Genomic DNA, 19,441 nt, shown 5'->3' on the forward strand with positions numbered 1-19,441 from the left:
AGCTACCGTCAGCAGTCTGCCTGACGCCAGACTAGCATATGCAAACCTGCGATGACTCATCATCCCCCACCCCCTGGGCTACACATGTATGAAACTAAACCCCCCCACCATCCCCTGTTAGGCACTGTCCGGAGGGCTACACATGTATGAAACTAAACCCCCCCACCATCCCCTGTTAGGCGCTGTCCGGAGGGCTACACATGTATGAAACTAACCCCCCCCCATGCCCTGTTAGGCGCTGTCCGGAGGGCTTCACATGTATGAAACTAAACCCCCCCCCCCATGCCCTGTTAGGCGCTGTCCGGAGGGCTACACATGTATGAAACTAACCCCCCCCCATGCCCTGTTAGGCGCTGTCCGGAGGGCTACACATGTATGAAACTAAACCCCTCCCATGCCCTGTTAGGCGCTGTCCGGAGGGCTTCACATGTATGAAACTAAACCCCCCCCCCCATGCCCTGTTAGGCGCTGTCCGGAGGGCTACACATGTATGAAACTAACCCCCCCCCATGCCCTGTTAGGCGCTGTCCGGAGGGCTTCACATGTATGAAACTAACCCCCCCCCCATGCCCTGTTAGGCGCTGTCCGGAGGGCTACACATGTATGAAACTAACCCCCCCCCATGCCCTGTTAGGCGCTGTCTGGAGGGCTACACATGTATGAAACTAACCCCCCCCCATGCCCTGTTAGGCACTGTCCGGAGGGCTACACATGTATGAAACGAAACCCCCCCCCCATGCCCTGTTAGGCGCTGTCCGGAGGGCTACACATGTATGAAACTAAACCCCCCCCCCATGCCCTGTTAGGCGCTGTCCGGAGGGCTTCACATGTATGAAACTAAACCCCCCCACCCCCTGTTAGGCACTGTCCGGAGGGCTACACATGTATGAAACTAAACCCCCCCATACCCTGTTAGGCGCTGTCCGGAGGGCTTCACATGTATGAAACTAAACCCCCCCACCCCCTGTTAGGCGCTGTCCGGAGGGCTTCACATGTATGAAACTAAACCCCCCCCCCATGCCCTGTTAGGCGCTGTCCGGAGGGCTTCACATGTATGAAAGCTGGGCGGAATCCGAACTACGGCTACACCAGCTTCGACAGCTTTGGCTGGGCCTTCTTGGCTCTCTTTCGGCTCATGACACAGGACTTCTGGGAAAACCTCTACATGCTGGTAAGACTTCTGCATTCACAAGTCTGGCATCTGTCATTTTCCCCCTAGCCCCCCCCCCCCCCCCCCCCCCCACATTACATTTCATGAGATCCATTGCTTTAAGTGTGTTAAATGGTTATACCCTTATTCCTGTCAAAGGCAGAGAGGCCGTAGCTGTCATGTACAGTAACCCCCCCCCCCTCTTCACTATCTCACTCTTACAATCATTCCACTTCTCTAAATGAAAGGGGAACAGTAAGAGGAGTGAGGGGGTGCCCACTCACCCTTAAAAGAATAATCATTATTGTCCATTATAGGCAGGACACATGCACTAACTACAGTAGAGCATTATGTAGTAGAGAGCCTGTACAAACATGGGTATCCCTATATAGATAAGACTTTGACTTCCTGTCAAAAGATAACCCCTAACGCAATACCACTTATTGAATTTAAGGCCACATCTGCATCCTGTGGCCGGACCATGGCTTCCATGTCTGTCTCTCAGACCAGCAGAAAGCAAGCTATACTCTTGTAATGGCGTGAAGAGACACTCAGGATTCAGCATACATGGAGCCAGAACAGTGGGAAGGAAGTATTAAATATTAACAGGCCAGGATTGCAGTATGGCCACCAACCAGTGAGGGAGATGAGAGCTGATGGGTGCATCCCAGCTCCTACTGCTATTTCTGGCGCTGTCTTTGAAATTCTGCGCCCGCATACAGATACTCTGTAATGCTATTATGTATGTTTGGAGTGACGAATGCAGCCAGCATGTTTAGGTTCGCTGTAAACTTTTGGGTACTAATATAATTTTGTATGAAATGAAATTGTGTATGGCAGAGCACGAGCAAATTTGATATTTTATTTCATAGTTGACCCCCCCCCCCCTCTTTCCAGTATCTTAGCTGCCTACGTCCATAGAAATCTGGAGTTTTGATGTAGCACTTTATGCCATGTAGACGAATAATCACAGATGCTGAGGGCAAATTTCTTTGTGTTTTTATTTAGATGCATGATATTTGGCTACATGTGGGGCGGGCAATATATTTGACTCATCATGACAGTTTCTGTTTCTGTGGAGTGTCATGGTGTGTTCCATTGCGTCTCCCTGCGATGCATGTAAACTGCATTCATAATTGATTGTGGACAAGGGAATTGCCCTGCTGTATCCTAGGAAATCCTTTTTTTCCTGGCTATACTCCCTGCAGACAACAGTCCCTCTTCCAAGTCATAGCTGTGGAGAAGGGAACATTTGTAACCACTTAACACCCTTTAGTCTTGGAGAACTGGACTGTACTTTAACCGTCTACACCAAATATCTTCGCCCCAAAATGGCCGACCTACAAGCTCACAATGCGTCGCAATGTGGCTGATGTTAATTCCCCCAGAATGTGGATGCTGAGAGGTTCAAGTGATGATTTGAGGCTTTTTGTTCAAAACGGGCCTGCAAACTTTGAAAGCCAATGTTAGCCAATTAGGATGGAATATGAAATATCGGACAGATCTGTCTTGAGCACATGACTGTAGAAATACTGTGTAACGATTTGTGGGATATTTGGACAGAATCTCGAGGAGTAATATAAACTAGAAAATGTGAGTGTGGTTGCCTCAATCCCCAATATAGGACCCTCCCAGCAATTTCTTAATCATGCTTAGTCATCTTAGTCACACCTGTGATCATGTGTAAGTAATTCAGGGGGGATTTAATAAAGCAATAAGCCACAAGAGGTCTCAGGTTACCGGGTATATTTATTTTATAATGGCTGAGAGGCGTTGTGTCCGACCCTCGTCCGTCAGACTGCAGATGGACAGAGAGACACTTCAGATAATTTTAAAAAATGGTTCAGAAGCTGTGTTCACATTCATTCTCCCATTGGTTCAGAAGCTGTGTTCACGTTCATTCTCCCATTGGTTCAGAACCTGTGTTCACGTTCATTCTCCCATTGGAACCAACCATTCAGAAGCGGGAATTAAACCGGAGCTCGCTCGCTATTCCCGTCTTCGGTACAACCTAGTCATTCTACCCACAATGCATTGCCTGTTCATTTTGCCATCCAAAAGTGGTTCTGGGCTGGCGGACATTCTGACGAGTCATAATATGACTCATCATTATGAGGGAGGAACTGACTGAAAGGTCAATACTGACGATGCGATAGGGTCAGAGGTCACGGCTCAATGTGATTTTTGCCCTGATAGACATATAGTAGTTTGACAGGAAACGGGGAGAGAGATGGGGGGGGGGAGGGGACACACACGCAGCAAAGGTCGTCGGGATCGGGTTTAGCAGCCTAGGTGACCGCTATGCCCGGCCCGGGCCGTCACACAAATAATTTGCGATTAATGATTTAGTTTTTGGCATTGGAAATTGGAACATTATGAATTAGAAAATAGAAATTGCAATTCCGTTTTCCTTTTACGTTTCGTAATAAGAAAGTGCACAGGGCAGTGACCAGGGCAGACATTACTGCCATTTCTTTGAAGTGTGGAAATCGCCGATCTACAAACTTACTAAACGCGTCGCAAAGAGAAGCGTTGTAAGCTTGTAGATCAGCTTTTCAACATTTCTTTTTTTTAATGTATGAACATTCATGACGATTATGACAAAATAATTGCAATTACATCAAACAATCGTAATTTGACGATTTAGTAATAATTTTGTCAACCCCTAATCACAACCCCAACAACCCCCTTCCCTTCACCTGTCCAGTCTATACCATACCATACATGGGCAACGTATTTGTATTTAGTTCATAAAGTTAACATAACTATAATTAAAGACATTTGAAAGGAATTTGACATGTATTTATAATGTTACTTTTCCGGATTCCAATTGAAACATAGCAAAACATAATTTAGGATTTCAATTAAAATAATAGCTAAAAATATATATATTTTTGCTACGACAGTAATATGCAATGTGGCCCTCTGGAGTGAATGAGGAACTATAGTGGCCCTTTCCATCGTCAAAGTTGCCCACCCTTGCTCCCGTGGGTCGCGACCCCTCGGGGGGTCGCAAAATTATTTTGGGGGGTCCCTAAATTCTTTTCCAATTTTTTTATTTTTTTTGCAGCTGAATGGCTGGAAAATGGAAAGTACACATAGTGCATGCATAAACTTTCCTTAATGATTATATCTGGTTTCAGTATTAATTTATGATATATTTTCTCTATTATTAAGGTTATTTTTGCAGTCAATTTGTATTGGTGGTGGGGAAGGGGGGGCGGGGAGGGGGTCGCGAGACATGACCAAAGCATTTCCGGGGGTCCCCAGCCAAAAACATTGAGAACCGCTGCTCTATACCACCTCCTCCCGACAGACGCTGAGGGCGGCCGGGAAGACCTACATGATCTTCTTTGTGCTGGTGATCTTCGTGGGCTCCTTCTACCTGGTCAACCTGATCCTGGCCGTGGTGGCCATGGCCTACGAGGAGCAGAACCAGGCCACCATGGAGGAGGCGGCGCAGAAGCTGGCAGAGTTCCAGATCATGCTGGAGCAGCTGAAGAGACAACAGGAGGACGCCCAGGTTTGACTCTCTGCCATTTCGGCTGTTGTTCAGGAGACAAGCGTATCATTCATTTTTATCACATAGTAAAGGTGGAAGCTCTGCACAGATCTGCATGTAGAAATAGGCTTGGTTATTTACCTGCATGGTTACTTATAATCCTCCATCACCCATGTAAGTAGAAATTGTTTTACTTACTGTATGTATTCAAGTAAGTATACATAGGTTTAGTTATCCATTTAAACACAAATAGGTTTTGTACTTACTCATGTAAGAAGAAATAAGTTTAGGTACTTACCCATGTAAATAGAAATAGGTTTAGTATACTTACATACTTATGGGCTGTTCACACTGAGCACTATTATAAAAATCACACCCGTGTGAAGTGAGGGGCGCTCTTATCATCATACATCATCTCATTCTCAACCATTGCTTTACTGAGTCATAGTGGCGCCATCGTTGTGACTCTTGTGTTCCGCGGCAGACGGCTGCCATGGCGACCTCTGCGGGCACACAGTCAGAGGATGCGGTGGAGGATGAGGGTGGTGACGGCCACCTGTCCTGCAGCTCCTCGGAGATGTCCAAGCTGAGCTCCAAGAGCGCCAAGGAGCGACGCAACCGCAAGAAGAAGTGGAGGCAGAAGGAGCAGGACAAGGAGAAAGGCGACAGCGAGAAGTTCGTGAAGTCTGAGTCGGACGATGGCGGCAGCAAGAGGAGCCGCTTCCGTTTCCCCGACAACCGCCTGGGTCGAAAGTCTTCCATTATAAATCAGGTTGGGAGAGAGAGAGAGAGAGAGAGAGAGAGAGAGGTCGTCTTTGGGCAGAATGTAATGGAGTGTGAGGGTGGGCGAATGGAAATTTGCATGATTTTTTTTTATTTACTTTGAAAGTTGAAATATTTAGGTTGCTAAACGGACCATAGGAATTAACCACGCCATTATGTGCCACATCTATTGAGACCAAAATATAAAATGGGAATAGAGTTACATGTACAGTATATACTGTGTAGATTAGAACACAGATATCAATGAAGGTTGCATATTAGACAGTTAATTCAATCAAATGAGTGAGCATTTCAGATGTAGTATGTTGCAACAGAACAGCGTTGCATAAGCTCACACACTACAGGGTGTGTTCTGCTCAAAGATACAGCAGGCTCTGAATTATTCACATTGATTAATGTTATATATGAATGTTTCAGCGGGAGAAGTCCTACAGCTTTGATAATCACTTTTAACTCTGGCTGTGCTGGCACTCAAATCATGTCGTTCCAAAGAGTACTACAAGAGAGCGAGGCTCACACAAGGTTACATAACACTCAGACAACAAACCAAACCATGACGGATGGTTTGAATTGTTGTCTGAGTGTTATCAAGCGACGGCCAGATGTTCTTCTAAAATCACACCCTGATTCCCGCGAGCCGCTCTGCGTCCGAAACGGTTGAAACATGACAGTTACCGTGTGGGTTACTGTACTGTACTGTACTGTACTGTACTGTACTGTACTGTACTGTACTGTACTGTACTGTACTGTACTGTACTGTACTGTACTGTACTGGCACACCCGAAATCACCATATATACAGTTAATATGTGCGTGTGTGTTTGTGTGTGTGTTAGGTTGCGCACAGGTGGTGAAAAACAACAATGCTGTTTTCGTGCTCAGATGCACCCAGCCACCCAGCCAGCTACCCACACACACACACACACACACACACACACACACACACACACAGCTATGTAAGGGATTGGTTGCACCACTCAAAAATGGTCCTGCAAAGTGCTTTCACCGTTTCTTTTCAGACATTATGTTTAGGGCAACAGAACATTATGTCACAGTCTGACTCAAGTGCACAGTCACCGCTTTGTGGTTCAAAATATGTCGGACAATTCAGTTGAGTTAGTATGTTCTACGTGGTTGTGTAATGGTATAGTTAGCATGTTCTACGTGGTTGTGTAATGGTGTCAGGATGAATACCAGTGGTGGTCAGTGGTTCACAAACCTTTCAGGTCGAGACCCAAACGAGAGATTAGACGTTTGCCTGGGACCCAAACTAGTAAAAATAGACGATCTACTAGCACACAACGCATCGCTTCATACACTGCTAGCTTGTAGGTCAGATATTTTTCACTACTTCTTAATTAATATAATTCTTTGTTATTTATTACATTTCTTAGATTTGTTTGTTTGTTTTAAAATTCATAAAATTCTTATATATTTTTAAATGAACACAAATGGGCCCGAACCCAGTGTTTGGGAGCCAGTGGTCTAGATTGATGTTTCCGTGACCTGTATTCCTTTCCGTGATGTAGCCTCGCTCCTGTGATTGCGACCTTGCTGGTGTAGGATATCACTGACCTAATTATGCATTCATATTATAAAGTCACGTGATCCACTCCCTTGGGGTAAAACCTTTCCATATCCCACAGCTGTTGCCCTTGATCCTGACCTCTGGAAATGATGACAAAGAGCGTGGAAATTACAGCGTAATCAATGCTAACTCATGAACTCCCCAGGGCACATCAATCTTATTCATCATTTTCTCCTGTCGTCTTTCCTCCCTATTTCCATATCGTCACCTCTCCTCTCCACTTTCTGCAGTCCCTCCTGAGCATCCCCGGTTCACCATACCTGTCCCGCCACAACAGCAAGAGCAGCATATTCAGTTTCAAGGGCCGCGGCAAGGACTCGGAGAACGAGTTTGCCGACGACGAGCACAGCACGGTAGAGGAGTGCGATGAGCGCCGGGGCTCCCTGTTCAGCCCGTACCGTCGCAACAGCTACACAGGCTTAATCGGCAAGAGGAACAGCACGGTGGACTGCAATGGCGTGGTGTCGCTGATCGGCCCCGGGCCCGGGGGACGCCTACTGCCTGAGGTGAAAATAGATAAGGCAGCTTCTGACGACAGTGTAAGGATTGAGTCAATGAGTTAGATCTCCCCGTCTAGGCATGTCTTCTAATTCTGTCATCTTTGCAAGTCCATATCGTATGTATCTCTTGGCTAAGCGCTCGTGCCTCCCCTCCCCTTGCCCCACCCACCCCTGCCCCCTTAGTGTATGCTGCCCTCCAGCACTAGGCAAAGGACGGAGAAACAAATACTTTCTGTAGAGAATATGCTACAGTGAAAAGGTTATAGTATATGAATTAATTACTCCTGTGTAATAGTTACACCAAGGTACTTACATGGTTATTTTTCTGCTCCTTCCACATGGTCTATTCTACTCCAGACACAGTATCAGGTGACATCATGTTAATCTGTTTATGTAGGTGCCTTCATTCATGCTACAACAAACAAAAGAGAGATATTAAAATATCAAATGATCAGCACAGATTACAGAGAATTCTACAGTTAATCTCTTTCAGGCTTTCATTGCTAAGACTGACATGTGAGTTTTCGTAGAAGACGTTGCATGGTGTCGACTTCAAACAACAATAATTAACGTATTAACTATAATAGGTTTTGGTTCTTTAATGATTCCCTTATAGCAAGTTTGTATAGGCACTAGGCAGAGTCTTGTTTTGCATACTGATAGACTTGACACCTCGACTTACTGTTTTATAAACTGCGTACAGTGATGTAATATCATCCTCCAGCCTGTTCCTCCTCCAGTCGGTCAGGACCTCTGTTAGCCTGTGTGGGTAGAATGATCTAGAATCACACTCACAGGAGGAAGAAACAGGCTAAACTAGCCGTGTAGAGTCATGCACATCCTCCTGTGCTTCCCCGATACATACACTATACATACAGTAACTAAAGTCCCTGAAAAATACTGTATCACAGAGCTTCACAACTTAGCAAATTCAATTCAACTTTATTGAACAGTGTAAACAAGAATAGAGATTTTTTTCTTTTTTTAAACATATGTTTATTCATTTTCTTTACAGTACAAAAGTATTTTCAAAACAATTGACATATATTTCCCCCCCCTACATCCCCATGGCAGCACACATACAAACAAAATCTTATCACAAAATGTTTTGACAATAATAAATACAGAACAAAAATAAATAAATAATGACATGAAGAAAAATAAAACGAAAATAAAACACATTACATACAGTTAAACAAACAAATGCCCAATGTCCAGAATAGAGAAATTAGAATTAAAATGTATATAAAAAATTGGAGGGCTGCTGTCCATGTCTGTCTCTATCCGTCTGTTTCCCGAACTCTTCCCTAACTCAACCTTGGTTAACTAGTTGTGTCGTCATGCTAGTTAGCTTGGTAGAATTAGATGCTAGAACATTAAAAAATATATATATTCAAGCATGTAGTAGTGAATTACAATAATGGCTATGATGTCTATAAATGCCTCTCCTTCTCTTTGACTTGGTGCATGCACATGCATGCCAATGGAATGGACCTGAAATACTTTTCCCCATACAAATCTCTTGGACAGACTTGCCAGTTGCAATATATGTTATATGGTTTCAAATGGGGAGGGTAGTTTAAATTGGGGAAAAAGACGCAAGACAGCCAAATTGGCTTACATTTTGATAAAGTAGTGGTGACCTAATGGCTATATTGCAAGGTTAATAAAGACTCCATTATTGCATGAGAGGACTGACAATGCATTCATGCAGAAATGGGTTTCCTCCCACATTATCTCAATACCCATTTATTAGTTAAATGGGATGAGCTAATTACATTTGAACACAATTAGGTCAAGTAGCCCTACACCACTGCTCCCACTTTGGCTGAGTCCTGCATGATTATACAGCAGACAATTATTATTCCATGAAGCCAGCATTGACATAGACAAATATCAAATCAAACATACCCTGCCCTGTCCACCCACCCACCTAAAAAGAAACAACCAAAAACCAAAAAAAAAAATCCTCTACTCTGCGCAATGCTGTTGTGCACTTCCCTCCGCCGGCCAGCGGTGGTGCTGTGGGATGGTGTTCATGTCCTCTCCAATGGGTGCTTGATTCTTCCTCTTCCTCCGACAGCCGACTACAGAGGTTGAGGTGAAGAAGAAAATGTCGGGCTCCCTGATGGTGTCAGTGGACCAGCTCAATACCTCCTTTGGGCGGAAAGAGCGGGCCAACAGTGTCATGAGCGTCATTACCAACACACTAGTGGAGGGTACTGCCACTTTACCCTGCTATTTAACCTGCTGTCTCATCTTAATCTAAAGCTGCATTTTTACCCCGTCATACAATGGTGTCGCTCGCCCAAAGTTTAAACAAAAAAATATGTATATATAATATATAAAGAAATAAAGCTTGTAGCTCTGCTACTTTCGGCGCGCGGCAACGTTGTATACGACAAAGTATAAATCAGGCTTGACTAGGTCTCCACTCATTGATTGATTTAGATTGAGCTGTAGCCTTATTTCCTGCTTACTTGCTTTGCATATCCAACAATACCGGATACATACAATGAATGCATACAGTTTTATTTCTCTATTCATTTTTGATATACCATTTGCATGCGGTACGATGAATGCCTAAAGCCTCGCCTGTGCGTTTTTTTGTTTTTTTGCTTTGTTGATGTTGTGGTGGTGCCGCTATATGTCTTCAGAGCTGGAGGAGTCTCAGCGCAAGTGTCCGCCGTGCTGGTATAAATTTTCTAACACATTCCTCATCTGGGAGTGCTGTCCTATGTGGCTGAAGACCAAGGAGATAGTAAACCTCATAGTCATGGACCCCTTCGTGGACCTCGCCATCACCATCTGCATCGTCCTCAACACTCTCTTCATGGCCATGGAGCACTACCCCATGACGGACGAATTTAACGGGGTGCTGTCGGTGGGAAACCTGGTGAGTGGTTTTGTGTATGCAGTACAGTCGTATGTAGTGCAGTGGTTCCCACACTTTTGCATGTCAAGGACCCCCAAATTGACACTAATTATCCCGCGGACAACCCATTTGAAAAGGTATGCCAGGGACCCCCATAAGAGTTTCTTTTTACGGCTCTAGCAGTGATTCTCAACCCGTTTAATTTCAAGGACCCTCAGATTGACAGGCATTAGTCTAATGCATTTAATTTACCCCATTTAATGGTATTTCTATCTCTGGGACCCTCAATTTATATTGTAAAATCAATGTTTAATTTTAACTTGGAACCAAATGGACCCTTATGGGTCCATTTGGTTCCAAACTATCATGCAGCTGGGGTGTGTTTTCCTTTCAGCTTTTCCCTTCAGGGGTCGACACAGAAAATCATCTGCTTCCATCTCACCCCTGTCCTCTGCCTCCTCTCACACCAACTAATTCATGTCCTCTTTCACTACATCCATAAATCTTCGTTGTTCTTTCTCTAGCCGTCCTGCCTGGCAGTTCCAACCTCAACAGCCTTCTATCGATATACTCACTATCCCTCCTCTGCCTACAGTACATGTCTAAACCATCTCAGTCTGGCCTCTCTGGCTTTATCTCCGAAACATCTGACATGCACTGTCCCTCTGATGTACTCCTTCCTGATCCTATCCATCCTCACTACTCCCAGAGAGAACCTCAACATTTTAGTCTACCTCCAGCTCTGCTTCCTGTCTTTTCCTCAGTGTGAGATTGTCTCTAGTCTAAACCATACAACATAGCTGGTCTCACTACAGTCTCGTACACCGTCCCTTTCATTCTTGCTGGTACTTTCTCTCACACACACACACACACACAACACAACACAGAATGACAGACGTTTCGGCTATACAGCCTTCATCATTGTGACAGCGTTCATCACACTGATGAAGGCTGTCACATACATGTTGATCTATTTCAACGGGTAACTCACCATAACTCAGAGCGCGGTGGTCACAAGAAAAATGATCTATTGAGAGTGGGTTGACAATGAGACATTGAGATATGAGAGATTATTATATTATTAGAACATCTCCTCCGCTGTTGGGGCATCATGGTGTAATTGGCAGTTCTTTCATTGTACATTCAAAGGTAAATGAAAACATTCCCAGACCTCCCCTTCCTCCCCCTACAGCTGTTTGTTCATCCATCCGTCCTCCAACAGCCTCCCATACACACACACGCACGCACGCACGCACAAGCACATGCACACAAACCGTCTGTCATGTCTACTATACCAACATCAACCCCATCACATACAGTACACACACATGCGGCCATGTGTGCGCGGCTGTGCGCATGCATAACATACACATATTTCTCTCTCTCTCCATCAAATCTGTTTTCTTTCTTTATCCCTCTCTCTACTTTTTCCTCTCCTCTTCTCTCCTCTCCTCCTCTCCCTCTCCCTATATCTCTCTCTCTCTCTCTCTCTCTCTGTGTCCTCTGGTGTCCTCTCTCTCGTCCTCTCTCTCTCTCTCTCTCTCTCTCTCTGTGTCCTCTGGTGGAGAGGAGCTGTCTCTGTGCTGATTGGTTGGCTGACTGCATGGTGGGAGGCCTGTATTAATATTTCATGGAGCCTGATCGATGAGCTACTCTAAAATGGTGCCTGGGCCACTACTCGACCTGGCCATATTATCCAAATTAGCATATTGTCACTCAAACAGAGTCAACCTAAATATGTGCCTAAATGGGTGTCTAGCTGCTAAAGCTAACGGCAAGGCCTGGATTAGTGTGGTAAATAAGAATCAGATTCAGAATCGGCTGTGACCCTGTTGGAGCCAATGGTTTGCAAATGTAAATAAGACGAGAAGTCACAGGCAGCTGGAGGAATATTGGAGTAATCTGTACAGCAGAAAAACATTTTAGATGAGGTGCTCTCCCTTGAAACGTGTGGGTGTTGCCACAAGCTGTGCATCATTTATTTCCTGGACATTTCGAGGTCACCTTGATGCAATATGAGTCATCATCTTAGAATGGGGATCCACACACGCACGCAGACACACAGTCACACACACACACAGTCACACACACAGTCACGCGCGCAGTCACACGCGCAGTCACACGTGCACACACACACACACACACACACACACACACACACACACACACACACACACACACACACAGTCGATATACACTGCCCTACAAAGCCGACATCAAGTTATTTATTTGCCTCAAAGTCAAAATCATCATGTTTTGGAGGATGGAGGATAAAGCATTACCTAGATATATATATATATATATATATATTATATGAACAATTAGTGCATAATCATCAGTCAGGCACGTCACTCTGGTTTATCTCCCATTGCTTTGACCAGATCTTCCACTTTCTGTCCAGTGTCTCTGGCAATAGCCCCTAGATTACGTATGCAAATTGCCTTCTTCCTTGTCTAGTTGGACGCGTGCAGTAAATGTGACCCTGTTGCAAAATTAGAGAAACAATTAGTGCACTGCATCACCTAATGTACAGTATATGCCAGTCGAAACACAGTTTCATTCTTGCCGTAGTTACTGCATTGAGGCTGTGTAGGACAGTATACAGACAGTCAGACACACATGTATGTAAGCTCAGACAGTGATTATGAATGACCTTCAGCAAAGCGTAACAGATATCATAACACAACAGATGGTCCATACTATCCTTGGGAGTCGTGACTACTGTACACGTGCAGGACACACACACACGTGTGCGGCTGTGCACGCACACACGCACGCACACACACACATTAAGCTAATTAAGAAGCCTGTCTCTGTTATGGCTTTCCTGTGGTGCTACAGTATATTAATGTGCCGTTACTGCAGGTTCATCCATAATACCTTACAAGTTGTCTTCACTTGTTTATGTCTCCCTGCATCATTCCTGTAGTACTCCTAAATGGGTCTTGTTTATGTCTCCCTGCATCATTCCTGTAGTACTCCTAAATGGGTCTTGTTTATGTCTCCCTGCATCATTCCTGTAGTACTCCTAAATGGGTCTTGTTTATGTCTCCCTGCATCATTCCTGTAGTACTCCTAAATGGGTCTTGTTTATGTCTCCCTGCATCATTCCTGTAGTACTCCTAAATGGGTCTTGTTTATGTCTCCCTGCATCATTCCTGTAGTACTCCTAAATGGGTCTCGGAAATATGTGAAGTATAAAAGTAGATGGATTATTCTTAAACATCTCTAATGCACAGTTGGGATACCATGCAGCCTGCTTTAATCGAACTTTCAACTTCCCCCGTGAAGGAAGTTATTAATCCAGTGCTATTTCGCTCTAATAGTTTGTTGTTTTTTCACTCCCATCCAGGTGTTCACTGGGATCTTTGCAGTGGAGATGTTTGCCAAGCTGGTTGCCATGGATCCGTACTACTACTTCCAGGAAGGCTGGAACTGTTTTGACGGGTTCATTGTGACGCTGAGTTTAGTGGAGCTGGCTCTGGCTGACGTAGAGGGCCTGTCGGTGCTGCGCTCATTCCGATTGGTAAACACTCCCTCTAGCTGGTTCCCACAACCTTGTTAAACGGAAAGAGTGAGAGAGTCCAGTAGTGGAGCAAACACATTTGAAATGTTTATTTAGGTCCACATTAACAGAAGTACAAGAATGCCTTGTACAAAGGCAGACAATTGGAAAACAGCCAGTTACAATTTACAAAGTGCATAGACGGCACGGCAGAACATTGTTATACTGTTGTTTTATAGTTGACATACTTGTCAGACACAGCCGACATAAATCATAGATAAAGCAAACAACACCTCCTACAAATTGAGCGGCTACCTATTATAGCTGATACTGAGCCTTGCTAAATGATTGGCCCTCCTTTTTCTTCATTTTGTCACTAATCTAATCTTTTAAATAAACTGTGTATATATATTTCTAAACATATTTCTTCTCGCAAGGTGCATAATCTTTTTTTAAAGAAATATCTTCATGTTAAAGGTATATTCAGTGATTTCACTCAAAAAACCTTAGGTTTCGTTTTTGGCTGTGGGACCCAGCCTTTCATCCAATCAGGATAGAGAGTCAAAAACGAAACCTAAGGTTTTTTGACCCCCAGGGGTTAACTGGGGACAGGGAGGAACTCCTTATATGGCCAGCACACTCTATAGTAGGGAGGATTATCACAACAAAACAAAAAAATAAGTGATATTTGAATTAAGTGAAATCACTGAATATACCTTTAAGATATACAGTATCTTGATTTGAATAGAATCCTTTACTGAATCATTTCCCTCCTATCCACTTTATACCCTGCTCCGCTCTCTCACTGTCACCTGAACCTCAGCTGAGAGTGTTCAAGCTGGCCAAGTCATGGCCCACCCTCAACATGCTGATCAAGATTATCGGCAACTCTGTCGGAGCCTTGGGGAACTTGACCCTGGTGCTGGCCATCATCGTCTTCATCTTCGCCGTGGTGGGCATGCAGCTCTTCGGCAAGAGCTACAAGGACTGCGTGTGCAAGATCGCCTTAGACTGCGAGCTTCCCCGCTGGCACATGAACGACTTCTTCCACGCGTTCCTGATTGTGTTCCGTGTGCTGTGTGGAGAGTGGATAGAAACCATGTGGGACTGCATGGAGGTGGCAGGCCAAGGCATGTGTCTCACAGTCTTCATGATGGTCATGGTCATCGGTAACCTGGTGGTGAGTATTCAGTCTGGACTGACTGACCATTAACTGTGTCAAATGTAGCACTAAGATCAAGTAGGATTAAAATGTCCCCCATCAGCTGCTAAATGATGACCATTATTGTAATTTCAGTAGGGTTGTTTCTCTGCTGTGGCATATCCAAAAACCTGATTGGTGTTCAAGTAGTCACTAAGCTGTTTATACAGAACTATTTTTAAACATTTGGAGACTAATGGGAATTTAGAAATGAACCTAACATTGCTAAGAACTGAAAGTTTCAGATTGGACTTGAAATGAGTGGTACTGAACGAGTGGTGAGGGAACTATTTATAATGGACAAAGTGGGAAAACTGAATCCTTTAAGCAGTTGTGTGGGGACAAAAGCTATGGGCAGAAAAAGGATTCCATGTGACAAACAATCACAGATCGTGGTTTCGTCAGGCTGCACTTATTTGTTTTCTCTGCTTTTTGTGCCATCTTCCCCCTAAAAGGTGTTGAACCTATTCCTTGCCTTGCTGCTGAGCTCATTCAGTGCTGACAACCTGGCAGCAACAGATGATGATGGCGAGCCCAACAACCTTCAGATATCGGTCATGCGCATCAAGAAGGGCATTGCTTGGTTCAAGGCTACCATGGCCACTGTGGGTAAGAAGCCAGGGGACGAGCAGAAGCCCCTGGACGACATGTACGACAAGAAGCTCATGTGCATCCCCAATCACTCTGGCCTGGACATCAACAGAGACCTGGACTATATCAAGAACGGCACTGGCATTGGCAGCAGCGCGGGTCGCTACATGATCGATGAAGACCACATGTCCTTCATCCACAACCCCAATCTGACTGTGTGCGTGCCCATAGCCGTGGGGGAGTCCGACTTTGAGAACCTCAACACAGAAGACTTCAGCAGCGAGTCGGAGTGCGAAATGAGTAAAGAGGTCAGTGTGAAGGGGTGGAATTGGGCCCATTGTTGCTTTATATAGTTTAAATGAACACTGTGTTGGATTGCACAATAGATAATGAATGGAAGGAAATAGAAAAATATAATGTGCTTTATATGCACTGGGATGAAACAAACCCTAGTTTTTTACAGGACATTAGCACAGCCTAGCTCTTTGAATTTTTTATGTAGCCTAAATCGAGGTATCGTTGCAAATGCATAGGCATTAATACAGGATTAAGTCCATGTGTTGTTGTTGTTGTTGTTGTATTACCGTCCAAGTCCGGTGTTGCTTGTCCCTGACCAGTAATACCATGGTTGTGGCACAAAAATGAACCCTCACCCATTATTCAATAGACGATGTTTGCGACCAAAGGTCGCAGTTAACTATGGAATCGTGCATTTCCCGTCAGTTTTCCAGAGTCAGGTTAGCCACGCCCAGCAGCAGGTGAAAACCTTAGATCTCCCTTAGATCTCCATATATGGAGCTGACCTGTTCTGACATTCCATATGTTGATCTGACATCATCAAACACAGTACACTCAAGACATGCTCCATATGTGGCCAGTGCGCCCTTTAGGGCGAGGTCGCTTCTCGCCCTCAGGCGTCTTACTGGTATTGATTGATTTATTGTATACTTTATTAACAGTTTGCATAGACAAGCATTAGGAAGTGAAATACAATGCACAGTCTGCTAAAAGGATGAATCCAAGAAAGCCTTGTGGCTTGTTTCCAGTCCATTCCATACTCGTATCCGCTGACCAGTGTCTTTTACTAAATGCATTTAAGACTCTCTCAGAGCAGCTTGTTTCCATTCCATTCCATACTCATATCCGCTGACCAGTGTGTTTTACTAAATGCATTTAAGACTCTCAGAGCAGACGGTCTGTGGAGGATGTGCTATGATGAGGGATTGTTACAGCTTTCATGTCAATATCGTAAAAGCTTGTAGATCAAATTCTGGTGTGGTTTTTCAGACAGATTAGACATTGAAACCTGAGCTTCAGCTAACTATATTCAAGATAATTGGGGTAAGCCTTTGAGAGAATAATCTATTCTGTATTCCTAGTCATACTATAGTAGAAGTATACTATAGTAGAAGTATATATATTTTTTCATCCAGTGGCTGTACAAATAATCAATGTCAATCAAAGTACATTAATTTTATCTCCGTTATCACACACACACACACTATACGTATACACGCTCACATAATGTGCCGTATGTGTTGTGCATATATGTGTCTCTCCAGCTGGATGAAACCAGCTCGTCAGAGGGCAGCACCATAGACATCAAGCCAGATGTTGCTGAAGAGGTGGTTGTGGAGACGGTGGAGGAGTACTTGGACCCAGAAGCCTGTTGGACAGATGGTGAGACCACTGATCCTATCACACTCCATATCACTATACTGTATTCCCCAAGGGCCCAGCAGGAAGTCGTATACGGTTGCCGGGTGAAGGGCAATTTATACTGTATTTGTGGTACAGAGTACAGTACATGCTATGGGAATTACTGGTATTTTGTATTAAGATGCAGTACATTAGGAATACACAATATAGGATATGTCCATAGTTGTCATTCTTGTTTCTATGGTATACTGTACATCTCCCAGTAACACAATAATCACAGACAAAGGGGTGCCCGGTGGCCTAGCGGTCCAGGCGCATGCCTCATATAGGCTCTGGCCTGACAGCGTGTTGCGTGTTCGAGTCCCGTTCATGAGTTTTTGATTTTGATTTGATTATATTTATTTTGAAACCTTCAGGTAAAACAGTAAAATAAGATAATAATTAAAAAAAATATATATATATATAACCACAATGCATGTATATTTATTTTTTGAATGAAATAAGAAAATTATAATGACAACAATGTGATCATTGATCTTGCACCTGAAGTTCAAAAAGGAGTAGGAAGAAGTAAAAACGTATTTACTCTTAAAAGAAAATATATATTCACAGACAAAGATGTGCCAGTTAAATTTGAGTAGCTTTGGCTTTCACAGTACCTAATCGGTACAGTACCTAATCATGGAAACACATTGAATGTCTTTCTGTGCGTTTTCAGGTTGCGTGGCCAAGTACAAGTGCTGTGACGTTCCCATTACATTCGGCTGGGGGAAGTACTGGTGGTGGCTGAGGAAGACCAGCTACCTGATCGTGGAGCACAACTGGTTTGAGACATGCATCATCTTCATGATTCTTCTCAGTAGCGGTGCCCTGGTAAGAACTAAGAAGGCCTTCGTTACTGCTCGGTTGAAACGCTGAAAGGTGACTTCACCAATCTTTTTACCCAAGTCCTGTTGCTCCACTGTGAGGACATGTACCTAATCCTCCAATGGAAAGTCAACAGCAAGCCTCAGCAGCAAAAATAGAAATGAGTACAAGAGACAAATATAGAAAATAATTTAGAAATCAGAGGTCAAAGTAAGACTCAAGAGTAGCAGTAGCAGTATGCATATAAGCAGTGTATAAGCAGTGTACAGTATATGTACTATACATAATACATACTAAACTAATACAAGTAAGACGCGAGAACGCGGGAAGCGAACGCAGATCGTAAATTGCAATAACAATTAGAATAAATTACGAATTAGTGAGAAGTGTGTGGTACTACACACAGACATTCAGTGTCGTTGTTAAGCAGCGGCGGGTGGTGTAACAGCGGGACACACAGACATTCAGCCCTTGCTGTCTAGCTGCGCCCTCTGGTGTGTCGTTGTTGAGCAGCAGTAAACAGGACTGTGACTGCTTAGCTAACGTTAGCCCATATGCACACACTAGTACACATAGCCTAGTTACAGACAGTGTCGTTGTGACAGTATTATTTTTATGTTGGGCCTAGTACAGCAAGTTACAGACAGTGTCGTTGTTAAGCAGCGGCGGGTGGTGTAACAGCGAGCAAGTTACAGACAGTGTCGTTGTTAAGCAGCGGCGGGTGGTGTAACAGCGGGACACACAGACATTCAGCCCTTGCTGTCTAGCTGCGTCAGCCCTTGCTGTCTAGCTGCGCCCTCTGGTGGCGGGCGGGTGGTGTAACAGCGTGACACACAGACATTCAGCCCTTGCTGTCATACTAAGTGGCTCACTGCGTTCGCAATAATATTCCCCTCCCATACTGTATAGAAACTTATTTTAATGAAGTCTGCTCTCTTGTGCTTTCATTAATGAGACAAATAGCAGATGAGAGAGATTATACTGTAGGGAGACTTCAAAAGGAGAGATGGTGGAGGAGAGGAGGCATTGGTCTATACCAGCTCTGTTAGAAACATATACCGGTAGTTTCAGTGGTAAAAGATTTAGATTACTGTTAAATACAGAATGCATTATTACTACTTTTATGATTAGTATTGATAAATCTCTTAATAACCATTGTAATGTAATGTAATTGTAATGGCTACATTGTGGATTAGAATCCCGCGCCTGTCATCTCCACCT

The 19,441-nt window shown here is 44.1% G+C and overlaps 1 protein-coding gene across 4 annotated transcripts in view; it reads left to right on the plus strand.

Moving 5' to 3' along the window:
- scn8aa (sodium channel, voltage gated, type VIII, alpha subunit a) overlaps positions 1–19,441 on the plus strand; it is a gene marked incomplete at its 5' end in the record, with an annotated part of 58,073 nt that overhangs the window by 20,780 nt on the left and 17,852 nt on the right. For 2 of the 4 annotated variants that reach the window (XM_083768341.1, XM_083768344.1), the window contains 11 exons: positions 1,030–1,171; positions 4,467–4,673; positions 5,137–5,424; positions 7,253–7,561; positions 9,606–9,741; positions 10,180–10,418; positions 13,750–13,923; positions 14,726–15,082; positions 15,559–16,008; positions 17,257–17,374; positions 18,072–18,226. In XM_083768341.1, coding sequence (XP_083624467.1) covers positions 1,030–1,171; positions 4,467–4,673; positions 5,137–5,424; positions 7,253–7,561; positions 9,606–9,741; positions 10,180–10,418; positions 13,750–13,923; positions 14,726–15,082; positions 15,559–16,008; positions 17,257–17,374; positions 18,072–18,226 — 2,575 coding nt within the window. The remainder of the gene's footprint in view (positions 1–1,029; positions 1,172–4,466; positions 4,674–5,136; positions 5,425–7,252; positions 7,562–9,605; positions 9,742–10,179; positions 10,419–13,749; positions 13,924–14,725; positions 15,083–15,558; positions 16,009–17,256; positions 17,375–18,071; positions 18,227–19,441) is intronic. The other 2 variants (XM_083768342.1, XM_083768343.1) reach the window with 1 other exon arrangement.

The sequence above is a fragment of the Protomyctophum parallelum genome (genome assembly GCF_964188405.1).
Source record: "Protomyctophum parallelum genome assembly, chromosome: 7".
NCBI lineage: Eukaryota > Metazoa > Chordata > Actinopteri > Myctophiformes > Myctophidae > Protomyctophum > Protomyctophum parallelum.